This window comes from Mustela nigripes, chromosome 4 (genome assembly GCF_022355385.1).
Source record: "Mustela nigripes isolate SB6536 chromosome 4, MUSNIG.SB6536, whole genome shotgun sequence".
Lineage (NCBI taxonomy): Eukaryota > Metazoa > Chordata > Mammalia > Carnivora > Mustelidae > Mustela > Mustela nigripes.
In genome coordinates, this window is record NC_081560.1 from 84,444,676 (window position 1) to 84,464,441 (window position 19,766).

The following is a 19,766-nucleotide window of genomic DNA, read 5'->3' on the forward strand; positions in this document are numbered from 1 at the left end:
AGCTCCCCATCTGCATTTCTGGGTAGAAACAAGGAAATGCATTTGCTAACACTGGGTACAGATCCCAAGGGACACAAATTGGTCATAGCCTTTGGCAACAAGTCTATTTTGCCTTAAAGCGTACCTCTTAGTACCAAATTTGGGGAAAACAGAAATTCTCCTATGTAAATAATTGATCAAAACATGTATGAGAATTTGACTAAGACAACCTTGAACTCCTGACAATCCACCTGTCAAGATTATTACATAACTACAGAAAGTCAATGATTAAATTTGGCAGTAAGAATTGGATTAACTTGAAAAGGCAATAAAGAAATCAAGCCACTAATTTGAATTTCAGGTCACTGTTGAATAAATACACAGAACTGAATAACTTTATATAAACTAAGCAACAAGACAACTCTTGGCAGGGAGATTGAGAATGACTGCATAGACAGAGGATGTCTAAATATACTGAAAGCGTAGACTGCCAAGTGCTACACTTAAGTGGATATGGGGAGAAAGACACAGAATGAGAACAAATTGGGGAAGAAAAGGGGCTTAAGATGAAACGGGCGGCCAAATGTGTGAGGAATGTTCAGGTTGAGAACCATCCTTCACTTACTTCAGGCGGTGAATTTATCAGAAGATAAACGGGGACATCTTGGCCTCATGATTCAGGCTACAGAATGAAGCTACCCTAGTCTGAGACTACTGACCCAACAACACAGTCTGCCAAGCTATCACTGGTTCTCTGCCTCTGCCCATTTGGGGATCGTTTCTGTCAGTTATTTCTCCCTTCTCCATTGTAACGACCTCTTTCCTACTTTAAGACTCTGCTTATTAATTCACAGCTTCACTTGGGGTCTCTGATTTTCTGGCAACACTCCCTGCTCACTCAAACTTGCAGCAAGAGAGATTCTGACTGGGTCACCAAGTCACCACCAAGGACAGGGTGCCTCTACCCGGCAGAGCTCTTGAGCCAGCCGGGCTCAGAGGTTACTCACAGGCCCATAAAATCATGGGCTACCTTTGGGCTGGGCATCAATCACTGACCCATTCAGCTGTGTCTGAGAGAGAAAAGTAACAGAGTGTTCTCTTGCTATCTGAAAGAACAGCATTCCTATTTTGGAAGCTGAATAGTGTAGAGCGGAGTTACCATTACTTTATAAAGAAAACTTTCTTAGTGTCCCTAGACCCAAAAAAAAACCTGTCTTAGGCTTTTCAGATACCTTAGGGCTCATCTTGCTAACCAATGCACACAACAATTCGAGATCAAGCACAGACGCTGGCAGACATGGTTCCAAACTATGACCCCTTGATGCTGAGATTCTTTCGTTCCCTGGAAGGAGCTTGACAGGGCCACTCCTAGGGCTCGGGGTGCCTGCAGCTTCTATAATGGCTCCCTGAAAAACAAACTCAAGGCTACTTTCACTTTTTACCCCTTCTTGTAATAGCCAAAATCTTCTTTGATTTCTTTGGCTCGAGAAAACAGGTATTAATGCAAGTCCTTCATAAGAGCAAAGTGGCAACACACAAACTTTCCAAAAAACAGGGGATACCCGAACACAGGTCCAACAGAGCTTGATGAACATGAAGAAGCAACTTCCTGCTTTGTTTAGATGAAGGCTGAGGGTATGACGAGCCCTACACAGTATCATCCAGTATACCATGGTTCCAACCAACCCACTAGCCTTAAATAGTGCTCTCAGACTCTAGATTGAAGCCTCTTGTTGAAATCTAAATAGCTTATAGCATGAAATCAGAAAAGGAGAAGATTAAAGATGATGGTAGGGCAAAACCAAAGAGGTATCACATAGAAGGGTGACAGAGTCCTGAGTATTGATGGACAGCTGGCCTCAGCGAGCAACACCTGTTCCATGGACTTGACAAAGGGAGAAAGTGATAGAATCCACACAAGATGACTTCTATCTCTGTGGTATAGAAGAAAAAGATGCTGATAGTGTTGGGATGAGAGGGATTTCGGAGCTCCAGGATGACAGAGAAAGTTTGAAGGAGCCATTGCAGAGAACATACAAATGTACAAGAGATAAAACAAAACAAAACAACACCTGCCAAATATACAACACAGAGTTTCTGGTAAAATCTTCATAAGTACAATTTGTAGAAAGTCAAGGCAAATATTTGCTAGCAACTCAAAGCATCAACAGTGAACAGAGAACTTAAGTTTGAGGGTTGAGATGAGGCAGAAGATAAAAAGGCTCCTGGGTGTTATTAGTGAGGGATCCACATATAAATAAACAGAGTTCTAACTAACAATAAAAAGATATGAATGGGATATGTTCCAGAGAATTAGGTAAAATTGTTCGTAACTGGATAGAACATAAAGGCTTAAAAAAGAATGAGACTTCCCTTCTACATTTTAGTATGCCTGCTTATGAATGAATTAAATGTTGACTCCCTATAAAAGAATTCTTCCTGTAGGATAATTTATATGATGTATAATTCTTAATTATGTCTCATATTTGCCAGAAATGCACATGATATCATATGTAATATGAATGGTTTAGCTGGGAAATTCTTGTTAATTGCCCTAGGCCATTACTTACTTGAAGAGGAAAGAACCCATCTTTCTGCATAACCCGTACCTGTCAGTTCTTTGCTAGGTGCTTTACATATGTTCTCTCATCAATCCTCCCAATAGCCCTGTAAGATAGTATTAGTATCACCATCAGTAATTTATAGCTGAGAAAACCAAACTCACACATGGCTAAGGAATCTGCCCAAGATTATAAAACAAGCGTGACTCCAAAGTATATGTACTTCCCAATAAACCACACTGCCGGGAGTTGAATAGGGAAATGTCAAATGACTTCGGACTTTCTCCTAATGCCAAGGCCTATTCCCTTATATAGGACTTCACTACAAATATGGATGAATAATTTATCAGTATCTTTGTTCTCTCCACAGTATTTTTCCTATGATTAAGTATTTTGATCAGTCAAGAGATACAAAGATACTATTACAGAATATACCTTCTTTTCTTTCTTTTTTAAATAGGGGAGTCTTGACTTTAAAGTTTTTATCTAAATTCTAATTAGTTAACAAACAGTGTAATATTCATTACAGGTATACAATATACTGATCCAACAAATTCATATAACACCCAGTGCTCATCACAACAAGTACGTGTCTTAATCCCCATCACTTATTCAATGCATCCCCCAGCTTACCTCCCCTCTGATAACCATCAGTTTGTTCTTTATTTAAAAAGAGTCTGTTTCTTGGTTGGCCTTTTTTCATGTTTGTTCATTTATTTTGTTTCTTAAATTCCATGAGTAAAATCATATGGTATTTTTCTTTCTCCAACTAATGTATTTTGCTAAGCATAATACTCTCTAGCTCTATTCATTCCATTGTAAATGGCTGAGTAATATTCCATCATGTATGTATACCACGTCTTGCCTACCCATTCATCAGCTGATAGACATGTGGGCTGTTTCCATAATTTGGCTATTGTAGATGTTGCTACAAACATCAGGGTGCATGTGGACCTTTGAATTAGTATTTTGTATTCTTCGGATAAATACCTAATCATGTAATTGCAGGATCATAGGGTAGTTGTAATTTTAACTTTTTGAGGAACCTCCATACTGTTCTCCACAGTGACTGCACCAGTTTGCATTCCCACCACCAGTGCAAGAGGGTTCCCTTTTCTCCACATTCTTGCCAACACCTGCTGTTTCCTGTGTTACTGATTTTAGCCATTGCGACAGGTGTGAGGTGGATATATCATTGTAGTTTTGATTTGCATTTCCCTGATGATAAGTGGTGTTGAGTATCTTTTCATTTGTCTGCAGGCCATCTTCAGGTCTTCTTGGAGAAATGTGTATTTATGTCTTCTGCCCATTTATTAACCAAATTATATATTTTGGGGGTGTTGAGTTTTATAAGTTCTTTATATATTTTGGATACTAACCCTTTAGGGGGGTATGTCATTTGCAAATATCCTCTGCCATTCAGTAGGTTGCATTTTAGTTTTGTTGATTGTTTCCATCACTGTGCAGGAGCATTTACTTTGGTGTACACTCAATAGTTTATTTTCGCTTTTGTTTCCCATGCCTTAGGGACTTAAGAAAGTTGTTTTAGCCAATGTCAGAGAAATTTGTCTGTGCTTTCTTCAAGGACTTGTCATGGTTTCAGTTTCCACATTTAGGCCTTTAATCCATTTGGGGTTTATTTTTGCATATGGTGACTGGGAATGGTCTAGTTCCATTCTTCAGCATGTTGCTGTCCCCCTTTCCCAAAACCATTTGTTAAAGATACTGTGTTTTTCCCCTTGGCTACTCTTTCCTGCTTTGTTGAACATTAATTGACCATGTAATTGTGAGTTCAATTCTGTGTTTTCTACTCTGTTCCATTGATCTTTGTGTCTATTTTTGTACTAGCACCATACTGTTGTGATGACCACAGCTTTGTAGTATAATTTGAAATCCGGAATTATGATGCTCTGTGAAAAATGCTGTTGGTATTTTGATAGAGATTGCATTGAATGTGTCCATTACATTCTATAGTATAGACATTTTAACAATATTGTTTTAATCCATGAACATGGAATGTCTTTCATTTCTTTGTGTCATCTTCAATTTCTTTCATCAATGTTTTATGGTTTTCAAAGTACAGCTCTTTCACCTCTTAGGTTAGGTTAATTCCTAGGTATCTTATTATTTTTGGTACAGTTGTAAACAAGATTGGTTCCTTATTCACTTTCCACTGCTTCATCACTGGCATACAAAAATGCAAATTTCTATACATTGATTTTGTACCCTGTGACTTTACTGGATTGGTGTCTGTTATAGCAGTTTTATGTTGCAATCTTGGGTTTCTGTATATAGTATCACGTCATCTTCAAAAAGTGTAAGTTTAATTCTTCCCTGCCAATTTGGATGCTTTTTCTTTCTTTTTGTTGTCTGATTGTTGTGGCTAGGACTTCCAGGACCAAGTTGAATAAAAATGGTGAGAGTGCACATCCTTGTCTTCTTCCTAACCATAGAGGGACAGGTCTCAGATTTTCCCCATTGTGAATGATGTTAGCTGTCCATTTTTCATATATAGCCTTTATTATGTTGAGGTATTTTCCCTCTAAACCTATTTTTTCTATTTTTTTCTTTTTTCTTTTGTATTTTTTATAAACATATATTTTTATCCCCAGGGGTTCAGGTCCGTGAATCGCCAGGTCCACACACCCCACAGCACTCATCAAAGCACACACCCCCCCCCAATGTCCATAACCCCACCCCCCTTCTCCCAACCCCCCTCCCCCCAGCAACCTCAGTTTGTTTTGTGAGATTAAGAGTCACTTATGGTTTGTCTCCCTCCCAATCCCCTCTAAACCTATTTTGCTGAGGGTTTTTTCTTTTCATGAGTGGCCAGAATGTGGTGAGTTTTAATTAGGCGTGCTCTGGTCTGCTTGTGAAATGAGACCTGTCACCACCTCCACCAAAACTGAGGCCCTGCCAAACTCATTGGTTGGAAGTAGGGTGGGCATGAATTTGTGCTAGTTTTCTAGGAAGGGGCCCACCATGCTGGGACTGAGGTAACTGTAACTAAGAAGGGCAGTTCCACCAGAGTGCAGGCGGATGCGGCTTACCACAAGGAAGTTAGGTAGCCACTGTCTACACTGTGCTGCTTTCCACAGGTAGCTCTATGTTTATGCTGAGGGGCAGGAGAGGGAAAATGGTACTGGCCAGCTCCTTTGTTCCCGAAAACATGTCTTCATGAATACTGCCACTCTGGGATATGTTCTGAGAAAAGCAAATGGTCTCCCCATTGTGTGCTCCAGATCACTGTTTCTATGCTATCCCCGTCCCCCCGACCTCACCTCCCAGGCCGCCCACTGGTTGTTTGCCTCCCTTGTCTCCAGAACCATGCTCTCTTCAGGCTATATTCCATCCAACCCCATTTTCCTACATCAGTATACTCAGCTACTGACCTTTAAAGCTCCAAGCTTGGGGCATCTGGGTGGCTCAGCTGGTTAAGTGTCTGCCTTCAACTGAGGTTATGATCCCAGGGTCCTGGTATCGAGCCCCACACTGGGCTCCCTGATCAGCAGGGAGCCTGCTTCTCCCTTTCCTGCTCCCTCTGCTTGTGCATTCTCTCTCTGTGTGTCAAATAAATAAGATCTTAAAAGAAATAAAATAACCCCCCCCCCAAAAAAACCCCACAAAACTCCAGGCTTTAAGCCTCACTAGTTGCAAGATCTCACAAAATTCAGCCCCTCTCACTTTCTAAACTAATGGCTATAGGGAAATGTTTCTCTGCATTCCTCTGTGAGCTGCTCTCTCTCTCTCTCTCTCTGCCTTCTGTGTAACCACTGTTACCTCCCCTCCACAGCAGCCAGGATCTGTTTCTCCCCTAAACCATGTCTCCATACTTCCTACCTTCTTCAGTGTGGCTTCTTCTCAACCTTCAGTTGTGGAGTTTATTCTGCAAGTCTTCGGGTCAATTTCTGGGTACTTAGGATGAATTGATAATCACCTAGTTGTATTCACGGGATGAGGCGAGCCTAAGGTCCTCCTATTGCACCATCTTCCTGTCTCTACAGAATATACTTTCAAAGAGAATAAAAGAGATTGTGGGTTCTATCTTTACCTAACTAGAGCAACCCTGGGCAAGATTCTTAACCTCTTCTGTGGTCTGTGTTTTTATCTGGTAAAATAAGAACTTTGGACTAAGTGGTGTCTAAGGTTCTATTTAACTCAGGTCATTCATTTATTCATTCATTTAGTAAACAGACTGAGATTTTTTATATACTATGTACCATTTTATGTGCTAGGAATATAGGTAAAATCTCATGGAATTCCTGATCTTAAGGTAGTAATTCTCATGGTAGTGAGGACTGACAGGTGAGACAAATTTTCCAAATTATTTGGAGAATATCTTTTTTTGAAAATATACTGTCTCCTAGATCCACAGTCTCATCCCCAGGAGCTGAGCTCTGAGAGGGAACCAGTGCTATTGATAAGCATTTGTGAATGAAAAAAGGTGGGAGTATTAGTGTTCTAAGTGATATAGCAATTCAAGGAGTTGCTAGTCATGTGCTCCATTTTGCAGTCGGAAAGGAGATTCATTAAAAGAGCCAGTTCTAAGCTTAAGGTAAGTTTGAAAGTACACTTGAATTAATAGTCCCTGATTTATTAAAATCCTATTAACACTAGTACCAACTAGGTAATAGAAATATTAGAATGCTTACCCATCTTATTTTTGGCCATGATCTCTCATGCTGAACTCATGTGGCAAAACTGTTTGATTAAAAATACCACTATCCTTCTGACAAGAAGTTTTAATATCCCAGGCCACAGCCAGTTTTCTGTATTTAAATACAAACGAACAAGCAAAAAAAAAAAAAAAAATTTAATGATATCATAGCATTTTGGTGATAACGACCTGCATGTGTATTATTCTTCCCTATTAAGAATCATAACAAAATTTTAAATGTCAGGGATTTTTAAAGAATTTATTTCCAGTCCCTTGAAATCTAAGAGTTATAACTAAAGTTCATGCTATAGCAAATACAAAATTACCACAGAAATTCATATGAATTAAAAATGAAAAAAACAAACAAACAGGAAACACCTCCAGTTTAACACTGTCAGCATAGAATATTTTATTTTAAACTTGCTGTTCAAACTTTCAAATACAACACATGTGGCAAAGAAACAACAGTTAACACACAACATCTGCCACAATTCTATCTTTGAACTGCCTTTTCTATATTATGTGATATGTTACAATTTCTTTCCATTTCTTACATTCATGGTATTCTTAAAGGCAGCAAATGTCAATATTTCTGCTTTGAAAACAGTTCCATTAATGTTTTGAAATTGCTTAAAATGACTTTTTTCCTTTTGGTATTCTACTGCTGCCCACATTAGTGACATAATTCATATTATTTATAGGTTGTTGAGAGGTATACTGTACTCAACAAATCAACTCCCAACTCTTAAGTTAAAATGAACTTCAATCCAAAACAAGCATTTTCCTACATCAGTATACTCAGCTACCTTTCTCAAAAATATTTCCATTCTGAAATAAGTTTTTTTTGTGAGATACAATAGTTTTATCTTTTATTCCTAACAGAACTCATGCTGTACTTTTTTTTTCAAAATATATTTGATATATTCTGTGCAAAATGTTAAGTTCTGTATAGGTATGTACCTTATTCTGAAAAAGTTTATAAAATATAATTCCTAAAAACAACCTCAACATTAGACAATAGAGGAAGAAGAAACATATCAAACAAAGCCTAATTATCACATGAGAAAATAAGTATGTTCTTAAAGCTCCAGTAATACATTCCTTGAAAAAACTCAGAATGCACTTTGGTCATTATTAAACATATGAGAACATAGGAAAGTAAAACAAATTGCTTTTGTTGTTTTTTACACAAAGAAAATACACTGCACAATGAGGCTGAATTGAGGCTGATCAAAAGGAATGGTAAGAGCAAAGTGATATTATGACATGGCTCTGTTCTCTACACATTCCTGATCTTAAGATTATGACTTGGGGATTAAAACTGCACCAATCAAATAAATCATTTACAATTAATTATTTTAAATTCCCTAAAACATGGTAAAAAAATGTGAGGATATTCAACATGATACACCTTGCACCAAGAAAATTCTATACTGTTTCAAATAAATTCTTTGTTTTAGAAACTAGATTCCCAGTTTAAAAAAAAAAAAAACCTGCAAAAACATTTCATGTTTCATGTAATTCCTAATATATTCTTGATTGTACAAATATAACAACTTAAAATCAAGGCCTAATGTAAGATACCATCATATTCGCCCTACTTACCTAACATGCCAACATGATAAATTCTCATTTGGACACTTGGCAAATTGCATGTGTGTGTGTGGCGGGGGGTAGAGGTGCGGGAGTAGGTAACTTTCCAGGTTAAAAGCATCTAAAATAGCCCTTATAAAATTGAGGGTGAGGGGGATGCACCAGGTTAAGTTTAGAGGATAGAATTTGCAAACTGAAGCTCTTTTCTGAAAATATGGATATAGTTTTATAACTAGCAATCAGAGGAATATTCTACTGGTTCTTAACCTTATTCTTAAGTTGTTCATTTGAGTGTGTATACACTATAGTGTACCATAGGGAAAAATTATTTTACTTGAGTAAACATAATGTACTTCAGTAATATCAATAGGCACTTCACTTGTGAGATGAGTGTATACCTCACTCAAAAGGATACCAGATCATGCCCTAGTACACTATAACATATCCCATATAAAGATACGCATTTAAAAGTAACAATTTCAAAAAGTGCACATTTTGAGCATGCACAGTTGGAGCTGTGCAAACAGCCCAGTGTTTCAAATAAATACAATCATTACTAGTTAATTTTTATCAAAATATCTTACAGTATGGTAACCATTTACAATTATTGCTCTATTAAGAGTTTTATCATCAAAGAGCACTTGTTGACCTGTTATGTAATACCATATATATTAATACTGAAGGGTGCATAACTGCAGCTTAATCAGTGTAGATCCTGGCATTGTTCCAAAATAATTCAAAAGAACCCTGACTGGATCTTGATTTACCAAAGAACATACTTTCTGTGTTTAGATGAATCCAATGCAATATTTCAATGTTAAAGACGTTTTCCTCAAGTAAGGCAAGTTCACGGCATCGATGGACAAACAGTACTTAGCAATGGCTTTGAGTCTCACATTTTGTTATTTTGTCAATTAGTTATGAACAATTACCAGGATCTCAAGTATCTGGATATCAGTTTTATCACCCTTGCAACAACAACTAAGTACATCAATGCTAAAAATAAAATATAAAGACTAAAATAAATGTAAAAAAACAATGAACACAAGTAAAATAAATATAAGAATTGCACAAGACAGTCTGATGTAAACACTTCGATTTCCCAGCTGAGACTCCTGAAGCAAAGAGTCAGTGACTGCTTTCAGGCAGCTTAGTTGGTACTCTTATTCTGGAAAAGAGGCTACATCTTCTTTTCTCTGAATTGTCATGATTTAATCTTCCACAGCTAGTGAAAAAATAATAGAAGTAGTAACCATTAGCGTCAGCTTTAGTACTGCAACTTACTAAATTACATCACATAATGCTTTTATCTAAATTTCATTCATAAACAAGGGCAGGCTCTACTATTTTAAACTCCTTATCCCTGTGTTTTAAAGAAAATTTCACCTTAAAATAAAAAAGTTAAAGTCAGATTTCCCCTGCTTTCTTTTACTGGGAAGTAGCAGTATATACATACTTCTGGTTTAATATGAATAATCTACACCTTATTCACTAGGAGCTGTGTGTATGTTGGAGGATGTATGCATGGCTATGTAATAGATAATATCACTTTTGGCTAAAAAAAGAAATAGGGCTCTTCTTTTCCTTTTTTATCACTTAAATTAGATTCGGATTACATAAGTAAAAATAAATCCTTTTACTTATTCCATAAAAGAGTTCTATTTGTAGGAACACTGTTCCAAATTAGGAGTTCCATCAGCATTATAAACCAAGAATATTATTCATTCTCTTTGTACAGTATTATCAAAACGACTTCATCACTGCACACAGGAGATCTCAAAAGAGTGATAGGGTAAAATAAATGTCACAAAATATAACAGGGCACTATGAAATAAAAAAGCACTAGGAAGGGCTTACCTTTAAATTAAATCCAAGCAAGTCACTGATAACACCAGAGACGGCGGACAGGATGACAACCTGGGTGATGTTATAAAGCAGTGGATTCATTGTAAGCCCATATAATCTAAAGGGACTGTCCAATTCCTAGCAGGAGAAAAAAAATCCATGAGCTTGAAAACTCATTAAGAATTATCAGTTAAATAAATTCAGGGCAAAATAGAGAATTTTCAAAAAACACTTTCAAAAAACAGTTTCAAATTATGGGTACTTTCAGAAAGGATAAACTTGATTAAACTTGAAAGAAGTAGTACACCTCGTGGGTTTTGTTTGTTTTTAGAAGTGATTTTCATTAAAAGAACTCTATAACCTAAATTTATAACTCTAATTTCTGTCTCAAAAGAATGACTAGTAAAGTACTGGTTTAGCAGCTATCAAGAGGTTTGAAAACATTTTCTAAGATAAGAAGAGAATATGGAGGAGAACAGTATCTTTTTTTTCTTTTAAAGATTTTTATTTATTTATTTGACAGACAGAGATCACAAGTAGGCAGAAAGAGAGGAAGGGAAGCAGGCTCCCAGCTGGGCAGAGAGCCCAATGCGGGGTTCAATCCCAGGACCCTGGGATCATGACCTGAGCTGAAGGCAGAGGCTTTAACCCACTGAGCTACCAAGGTGCCCCAACAATTACTTTTTGAATATAAGAACCGACTGATTCAAAGATTTAATATGCTTTATTATTATGAGTTCATTGGAAGAGATCAGTCAAAAAGCACTTCTTATTCTGGGCCACTGCTAAAATATAGGATGCCCCATGAGTTTCTAACATCTAACATGTGGCCTTTGTTCAAGTGCCATTTTTTGTTAAAACTCGAAGGCAGTTCACCTTGAAATTTTTTTCTTTCTTTCTGCAATTCAACATTTATTCTGGAAATTAAACGCACTGTTGCATGGAAGCGCTCTCCCAAAACAGACTGATCAACTACTGACAAAATATGGTTTCATGGCTGGGACCTATAGTACGTTTTTAGAAAAGTGTTTTGTAATAAAGGAAAGTTACATATAGGAAGGAAAGTTTTGATACTTAAGATTCCCAGAATCTCAATCTTTCACCATCTTCCCTTTTAAAATTATTTTGTGTGCCTTATAATAAAATACATATACAAATACATATGTGGAAGCTCTTTTAAACAAATGTGATCCTGAATCTCATATTTAACAAAAATAATGAACATGAGTTAAAAAAAAAAAACAAAAACTGGCATTGTGTACATTAAACACTGTAAAAGAAAATATCCTGATGAAAAAGATCAGTACATTATCTTGATGACAAAAATCACCACTGACTGGTAGAAGGGATAATTCAATTAACTTGAAAAAATGTAATTACTGTAAAATCCCAGAAAAGTTTAGACTGGGATTATGGTTCTTTCCTAAGCAGATCTGTAGTCCAACAATGAATTCATATAGAAGGCTAAATTTTAAACCCAGTTAGAAACAACCATGTTTTCTAGAGCCCACTTGAAAAGTGTCTGGACTAGGAACACTCAGTCTTGATGCCTCCTATAAGAAATGATGTACTGATTCTCAGATTTAAAGTTATAGGACAGGCCCTGTGTTAGGCTCTGGGAAATTAGGATTCAGTTCCTGAGCTCAAGGACCTTATAGTCTAACAGATATGCAAATAAACAATTCAACTGTGAGTCTCCCCCTGAAGACGGGTATATAAGAGGTACAGGCCCTAGAGGAAGGTGTTTCTAAAACTTCGTGGGAAGAGATAACAGGCATTCCATAAGACACATGAGAACATGCTCCTTTGAATCGCTACAGGTTGCTTAACATTTTAGAGCCTGAGTGCACAGAAAGAAGTCCTTCAAATTTGTAAAACCAGTTACTGAGGTAAGGGTCATTCTTGGTGCAGATTGGACTGACAGACTGGCACCAGCAAATTTAACTAGGGGAGAAGTGCATGCGCTGTGCAGGTGAGGAAGATCGCTGGCAGAGGGGAAGCAATGTGGAGGACAGGTTGGAGAGGCGGGAGACTAGAAACAGGAAGGCCTTGAGGGTTCAATGGATCAGAGCTCAAATGAGAGACAATGAGGGTCAGACCCAGCGCAGAGCTGACAGGGATGTACTGGAAGCTATTTGAGAGGTTGAATCAATGCACCTCAAAATTTCTTGGCAGTGAAGTGGGAGAGAGAGAGGGAACAATCGATATTAAGTCCTTAGTTTCTGAGTAGAAGACTGTGTACAACTCTGTGCGATCAAAAAGGATCATATTGTTGTGCTTTGTACTTTAGTTATTTCCTATTTCTCTACTCTGGGACTGAAGCCGCTCCTAAGTCCCATCCTGCCTGGCACAGTGCCTACACTCTGAAGACACCGCCCACAGAGACACCAACAAGCCCATCCACCTCTTCAGAACCTTGTCCAGGCTTAGGGTATGCTGTGAGGCAGTAGAGCCCATTAAGACTTTTTACCTGACTGAAGAAATAATCGTAGCACTGAGACACAGCTAATTTTGTACCATTCTCTGAACACTTACAAACATCTCTAAGAATTGTATTCAATTTGCTATGAAAATTAAGATTTTAAAAGACATTTTCTTTTAAGAGAGAAAAGCATTACCAATACTGCAAAGCAGTGCTAAAATATTTTATCAAATTACCTCCAAGGAGTTATTATTAAGAATTCAGATATTTTGAAATTATAATCTTTTTAATGGTTATAAGAAATGATCTAAAAATTCAAATGTTTACTGGTAATACATATTTATTATATATGTATTTCTACTTTTTAAGCTAACTCAGGCCAAGCAGAAGACTGCTTTCAGAAATACAAAATGAAAAAATTTCCAAGTTAACATTAAATTCTCCCTTTTTGAGGGGCGCCTGGGTGGTTCAGTCATTAGGCGTCGGCCTTTGGCTCAGGTCACGATCCCAGGGTTCTGGGATCGAGCCCCATATTGGGCTCCCTGCTTGGCGGAAGGCCTGCTTCTCCCTCTACCACTCAACCTGTTTGTGGTTCCCTGTCTCTGTGAAATAAATAAATAAATGAAATCTTAAAAAAAAAAAAATCTTCCTTTTTGAAATCTATTTTAAGTTCTAGGAGGCAAAATTTCCAAAGATGCCAACCTCTACAATACTTCAGACATTACTAAAGTCTCAATTTTTTAAAAAGTTATTAAAATTTCAAATTTGGATTACTGTGACTCATGGTATAAATGTGGTCAAATATAATTTGGAAACAATCTGGACAATCATAAAAACGAAACACAAGGTAGGATCTGCACAGAAGACTCAGATATAGTGCCAAGACAGCATATTCTACATTATATCCATTTTCAATTTATTTTTACCTTTAGCAGTTTAGTAGCCAGCTTTAAAACATTATTCACTAGTGTCAGTTCCTCTTTTTTATTAGGTTTCTTCTCCATTTTCAAGTAGAGGTTTATCTTTTTATAAAAAAGGAAAAAATAGTTTAAAAATACTTAAAATTACAACAGATACTCATTTTTAAAAGCAACTGAAAGATAGTTACTGAAATATTAACAGCAGTTCTCTGGTGATTAAGATAACAGAAGACATTAATATTCTCCTTCATACTGTACTGTATAGCCCAAATTCCCTACAATAAACATGGTATTTTATAATAAGAAGTCAAGAACTTTTTAAAACTTTTCAAGTATAATGAAAGCTGACATAAGAAAGGCAAACTAGATGTCATTATTTAATAACAGGTGAAACACTTTAGTCCCAAAGCCAAAGCAACCTAAAGAATGAGTGAGAACTGGAGTAAAGGAAATCAGTTGGTTGGTTTGTTCCTCTCCCCTTTCCTTTTGAGCTCCTGTAACAGGGTTACCAATTTTTATAAAATCAAACTATCCTTGAAAAAAGTACTAAAAAAGGTTTCATTGCAACATGGGGGGTTAAGGGGGTAGGAGAAGAATAAATGAAACAAGATGGGATTGGGAGGGAGACAAACCATAAGTGACTCTTAATCTCACAAAACAAACTGAAGGTTGCTGGGGGGAGGGGTGTTGAGAGAAGAGGGGTAGGGTTATGGACATTGCGGAGGGCATGTGCTATGGTGAGTGCTGTGAAGTGTGTAAACCTGACGATTCACAGACCTGTACCTCTGGGAATAAAAATATATCCTATGTTGATAAAAAATTTAAAAAATTTTTAAAAAAAGGTTTCATTGGCTGTAAGTTTCTTTGAATAATTCCTATGAAATGGAAGGAAACTGTTAAACAAATTCACACAAAATAAAGTTAACCATCAAAACTACTATGCTTTACCCTTCCCATTGAATAAAAAGTCATACTTATTCAAATATGGCTGTGTCACACTGCAAAGCAAATATATTCCACTAATGGTTTAAAATTCATCATTTCTATAAATAGTACTTCCCTCTTGTCAAATAAAAGTGCAACAGAAAAACAGCAGATCAGATTTGAAATCTGCATCAAGTCAGGAGCACTGAAGATGAGGCTTGTGTTCTATCAAACTTCAAGTTTTGCTTTGTACACAAATGCAATCTAACAATAGGTTCCTAAAAAACTTGAAGTAAATGAAAAAATTTGTAGTTTAATATGTAGATTATAGACATTAACTTGTAAGAGAATAAACATGCATTCTCACCTGTTCAGTAAGTAATATTGAGGTATTGCTATATTTTTTACTTGTTTCTGATCCAAGGGTAACAAATCTTAGGAGAAAAAGCGTTAACGAGATGCACCAGATTATTAGTTCCCAATTGTAGTGACAATCAAGGAAGATCTCGTGCACATGAAGCAACTAAAAGTGTATGAAAAAGGGAACAGGAAGCAGCAATATGATTCAAACAATTTCTTTTCAAAAGGAAGTAACATTTTGTTTCATACAAATGAATCATGAATGTAGTAGTACATTTTAAAAACATACCACATTTATTATGGAATATTTCAAACACATAAAACATAATCAAAACCCATGACTGAAGAGGGTGTCTTATTCCTAATTTAAAGTAAATACCCATAAGGTAATAAATATCATATGAACAAAGTCTGCTCTAATATTTGAAAAATATACTTTATCAGATTAAGAACAGTACTTGCCAGTATTATGAATGTCCACTGAAATTCACCAATTTGTTTTCTGCATCTGTTGAGATGATCAGATGTTTTCTCCTCCTTTAAATCAACTAAAGGAGCTCAAACCAGATTCAGGGATTTTCCAAGTTGAAAGTCTTTGCATTCCGGGGATAAACTATACTGGTCATGGCATATTTATTGTTATTAAGTTGCTGGCTTCATCTTGCTAGTCTTTTGCATTGACATTAACAAGGATAGTCTTTTGCATTGACATTAACAAGGAAAATTAGTTCATAGTTTTCCATTTTCGTACTTTCTCTCTAATCAACTGGTACCAAGATTCTGTTAGTTACCTAAAATTAGTTGGGGAATATTCCTTTTTTTCTATTCTTAGAGGTTTTGTGTAGGATTAGAATTAGCTGTTTAGGGGCACCTGGGTGGCTCAGTCATTAAGCATCTGCTTTCGGCTCAGGTCAAGATCTCAGGGTTATGGGATCCAGTCCCACATCAGGCTCCCTGCTCAGCGGGGACTCTGCTTCTCCCTCTGTTCCTCCCCTCTGCTTGTGCTCTCTCTCTCTCATATAAATAAAATCTTTAAAAAAATAGAATTAGCTGTTTATTTGAATAATTAGCAAAATTCAACTGTGAAACCACATGGGTCTAGAGGATTTTTGTTGGTGGCAAATTTTTAACTGAATCACTGCTGCTTTATAGTTATAGTTCTCCTCAGATTTTCAATTCTGTTTTTAATCAGTTTTAATAAATTATGCATATGTACAAAATTGTCCACCTAAGCTTTCCACTTTAATGATATAAAGTTAACTTATATTAGCATTCTTTTTTTTCTAAAGATTTTATTTATTTATTTGACAGATCACAAGTAGGCAGAGAGGCAGAGAGAGAGAGGAGGAAGCAGGCTCCTCGCTGAGCAGAGTGCCTACAGGGCTCGATCCCAGGATCATGACCTGAGCCGAAGGCTTAGCATTCTTTAAAAAAAGCTTCTCAACTGTGCCAATGGTTAAATAATAGTCTTTTTCTTTTTCAATATTTATTATTTGTATGTTTCAAAATTTCCAACTGCATGAGTTTTCTTGCTGCTGTCATTGCTTCCTACTGTAACTGCGTTAGTTAGATCAAGTGGCCTATATGGTCTGAGCTGAGAATTACTTTTGTACAGGTACATGGGAAAGTTTTATAAACTGTCCTTGTGTCTGAAATGAATATGTATTCTCTATTCTTGGTTTTGCTTCTGCCATGTATCCAGGAACCTAGGACCACTTTTCATATTAACTTCTTGACACAGAGGTTATAGGACAAGACATGTAATGTACAATTTAAACCCTGAACCTTAGAGGGTTTATTCTTAGAGGAGAGACTTATCCCCTCCCCCCGCCCCCACTCTTGTCAGTCCAGGCAGAGAGTCAGATGAACTTTCTTATTGTCCTCCTGTGCTGGAGAGCATGCTGTTTTTCTTATTCTACATTTTCACTGAGACTGTAGTCCTTTAAAGGGGTAGCATGTATAAGGAGGTATGCAGGCTGAGGCCTCATCTTCTGTTTTCTCTGGGCATAAAATCTCAAGTCTCTAAGATACTAAGATTGACAACGTACCTCACTTTATCCAAGGGCTGCCACAGGATTAACCCATATACTTAATTACTCTGTTTTTAAATTTTATCTTCATGTTTGGCATCTTACTGTCTTATAAACTCAGGTATGTATGTAATATGTATATTAAAAAGTTTATATATGTATATTAAAAAGCTGAGGTTTTTCCTCCCCCCAGCATTATATAGTGCTTTAAAGCATAAGAATCTTCAGATAATCTAGTATGTCATATTACTTGAAATGGAAGTTTAATTTTATAACCTAGAATAGCCTGAGATATTTTTGTGCTTCCTGACTAATCTTGGACAATGAGAGTTTTCAGAGCCTGAGGCAGTCAAGTCACAGTGACAATCCAGATAAAAAATGAAAGAATTAATACTAAATGTGAATAAAGCAGAGATTCATAAAAACAGTCTGAAACAATCTCATAATTCTAGTTACTCGTAAGTTTGTTTTGGGAGGTAAAGATAACCAAGTGAATAGTGGATAAAAACTAATTACTATATATTCAATCAACAGAAATCTGAGAATATGACAGCCACTGTTCACGACACAGAGATAAACAGACCCATTTACTCATTCTACCGAAAAAAAGATGAACGGCAAAAAGTCAATTTTAAACCTGTACAACTAGGCTTGTAAGTATTATTACTTTGGTTGTGTATTATTAGAAAGCCTTATGGAGCTAAATAATTAGAGCTGTGATTATCTAATTTTTACACATTGGGCAAGTCAACTCACCTGGGCACAACAGATAAACACAACTGATATAGTCAACAAGAAAGCAGATGAAACTATTACATCAACTGATCGCTGAGGACCTCGACGCTGGGGGAAAAAAAGGGAAAACACTTTTAAATATATTTACTAATTAGCAGCTAAGTCCATGCTTTCAATTAGAGTGCTGATCCATCCCTGCAAGTTGATCGTAACTTACAGTGTCGAAAATATACCTAATTTGTCAGATGAATTTTAATTACAAAGTGTTACTATTTCCTGAGGATTTGCAATACAGTGAAGATGGTGAACACATAGCATGGAATTCTTGGCATAATTTCCACATTTTTCATTTCATTTCATTCCAAATATTTTGTCAAACACTAATCATTTATTCAACAAATGTTTCTTGAGCACCTGCTCAGAATGAGGCCCTGTGTCAGGTACTGGAAATACAGCAGAGAACAAAACAGACCTGGTCCTTACCTTCATAGGAACTAGCCGAGAGCCAGACATCAAGCTTATAACCACAGATCTATGCGATCAATTGTAATGAGTGCTATTAAAGTAAAGGTAAAGGATGCTTTGAGAAAACTGGTAGGAAATTTGGTGTAAGTATCACTTCCTTAGGGAGATCTTTCCCAGCTCACACTCCTAACTCTTAATCAAGTTAGGAAGATAGCTTAGGAAGATCTCCCTGATAAAGTGGTATTTACGCCAAAATAAGGTGCCAGGGCACGATGGCACATGGCAGTGTTCCTGGCAGAAGGCCACGCAAGTGCAAGAGCATGAAACAGGAAAAATAATATTGCAATTACAGAACTGAAGCAGTCTAATATGGCTGGAATGGATAGGGGGAAATGTTTCAAAATCAAATGAGAGAGAGGCTATCCTCAAGAGCTAGGTCATGAAGGGCACTATAGCCCCTAATCAGATTTTGCTCTTCAGCTTAATAGCTACGGAGAAACTCCAAGGAGTTTTTAAGAATTATACGACAAAATCCACATTTCGAAAACATTGCTGGTGGCAGGCTGAGGAATGTACTGGAAGGAGGGAACCTGAATGCAGGGAGGCCAAAGAAACAGGCAACTACAGCAGCCCAAAGCAGATAACTGACAGTTTCAGTTGGTGGGGGGATAGGAAAACAAAGAGAAGCAAATGTGATAAGGAAAGGCTGGCTGAAGACGAAGCAAAAGCTGACACCCAGCAACCTACCCCCACCCCCACTCCTGGGTGGCTGACACCCAGCAACCTACCCCCATCCCCACTCCTGGGTGGGACATATTATGACATTCTTTAGGAATGGCCCAACTATCTTAATAGCTTGCTAAAAAGGGCAGAATGACCTTGGCCTCTGGTATCTCCTAGGTTCTCTTTAGCATAAGAAAGTTCTACGAAACCTCCCACTTCCCTACTTCCCCCACCCCCATGGTACAGTACCTGCTACCCCTCACAACCCCCGGGGCAGCAGCTCTTCCTGCCCTCAGGTTCTGTCCCCGTGCTTTACCCCGTGCTTTTACCACCATTTTGCACCAAAGATCTCTCAAGAATACTTCTTGGTCATCAGCTCCGAACCTCACCCCACAGAACTTCTCCTATATTCTAGAACTTCATCAAATGGACCCAAGGTATATTTTGGAAGTAGAAAAGGTGGGAAATGGTGGTAAGTTGGATGTTGGAAATGTAAGAGAGGGAAGTAACTACCAAGGATAATTCCTAGGTCTAGGGTTACGTGTCTCCCTC

At 37.2% G+C, this 19,766-nt stretch overlaps 1 protein-coding gene across 3 annotated transcripts in view; it reads right to left on the reverse strand.

Annotated features, from left to right (window-relative positions):
• Nucleotides 1–7,428: 7,428 nt before the first annotated feature.
• The window catches only part of PHTF2 (putative homeodomain transcription factor 2), a 118,915-nt gene continuing 106,577 nt past the window's right edge, over nucleotides 7,429–19,766 (reverse strand). For all 3 annotated transcript variants that reach the window (XM_059396966.1, XM_059396965.1, XM_059396967.1), the window contains 5 exons: nucleotides 18,048–18,134; nucleotides 15,269–15,424; nucleotides 13,984–14,079; nucleotides 10,648–10,773; nucleotides 7,429–10,015 (listed from right to left, as the gene is read on the reverse strand). In XM_059396966.1, coding sequence (XP_059252949.1) covers nucleotides 9,995–10,015; nucleotides 10,648–10,773; nucleotides 13,984–14,079; nucleotides 15,269–15,424; nucleotides 18,048–18,134 — 486 coding nt within the window. In that variant the 3' untranslated portion in view covers nucleotides 7,429–9,994. The remainder of the gene's footprint in view (nucleotides 10,016–10,647; nucleotides 10,774–13,983; nucleotides 14,080–15,268; nucleotides 15,425–18,047; nucleotides 18,135–19,766) is intronic.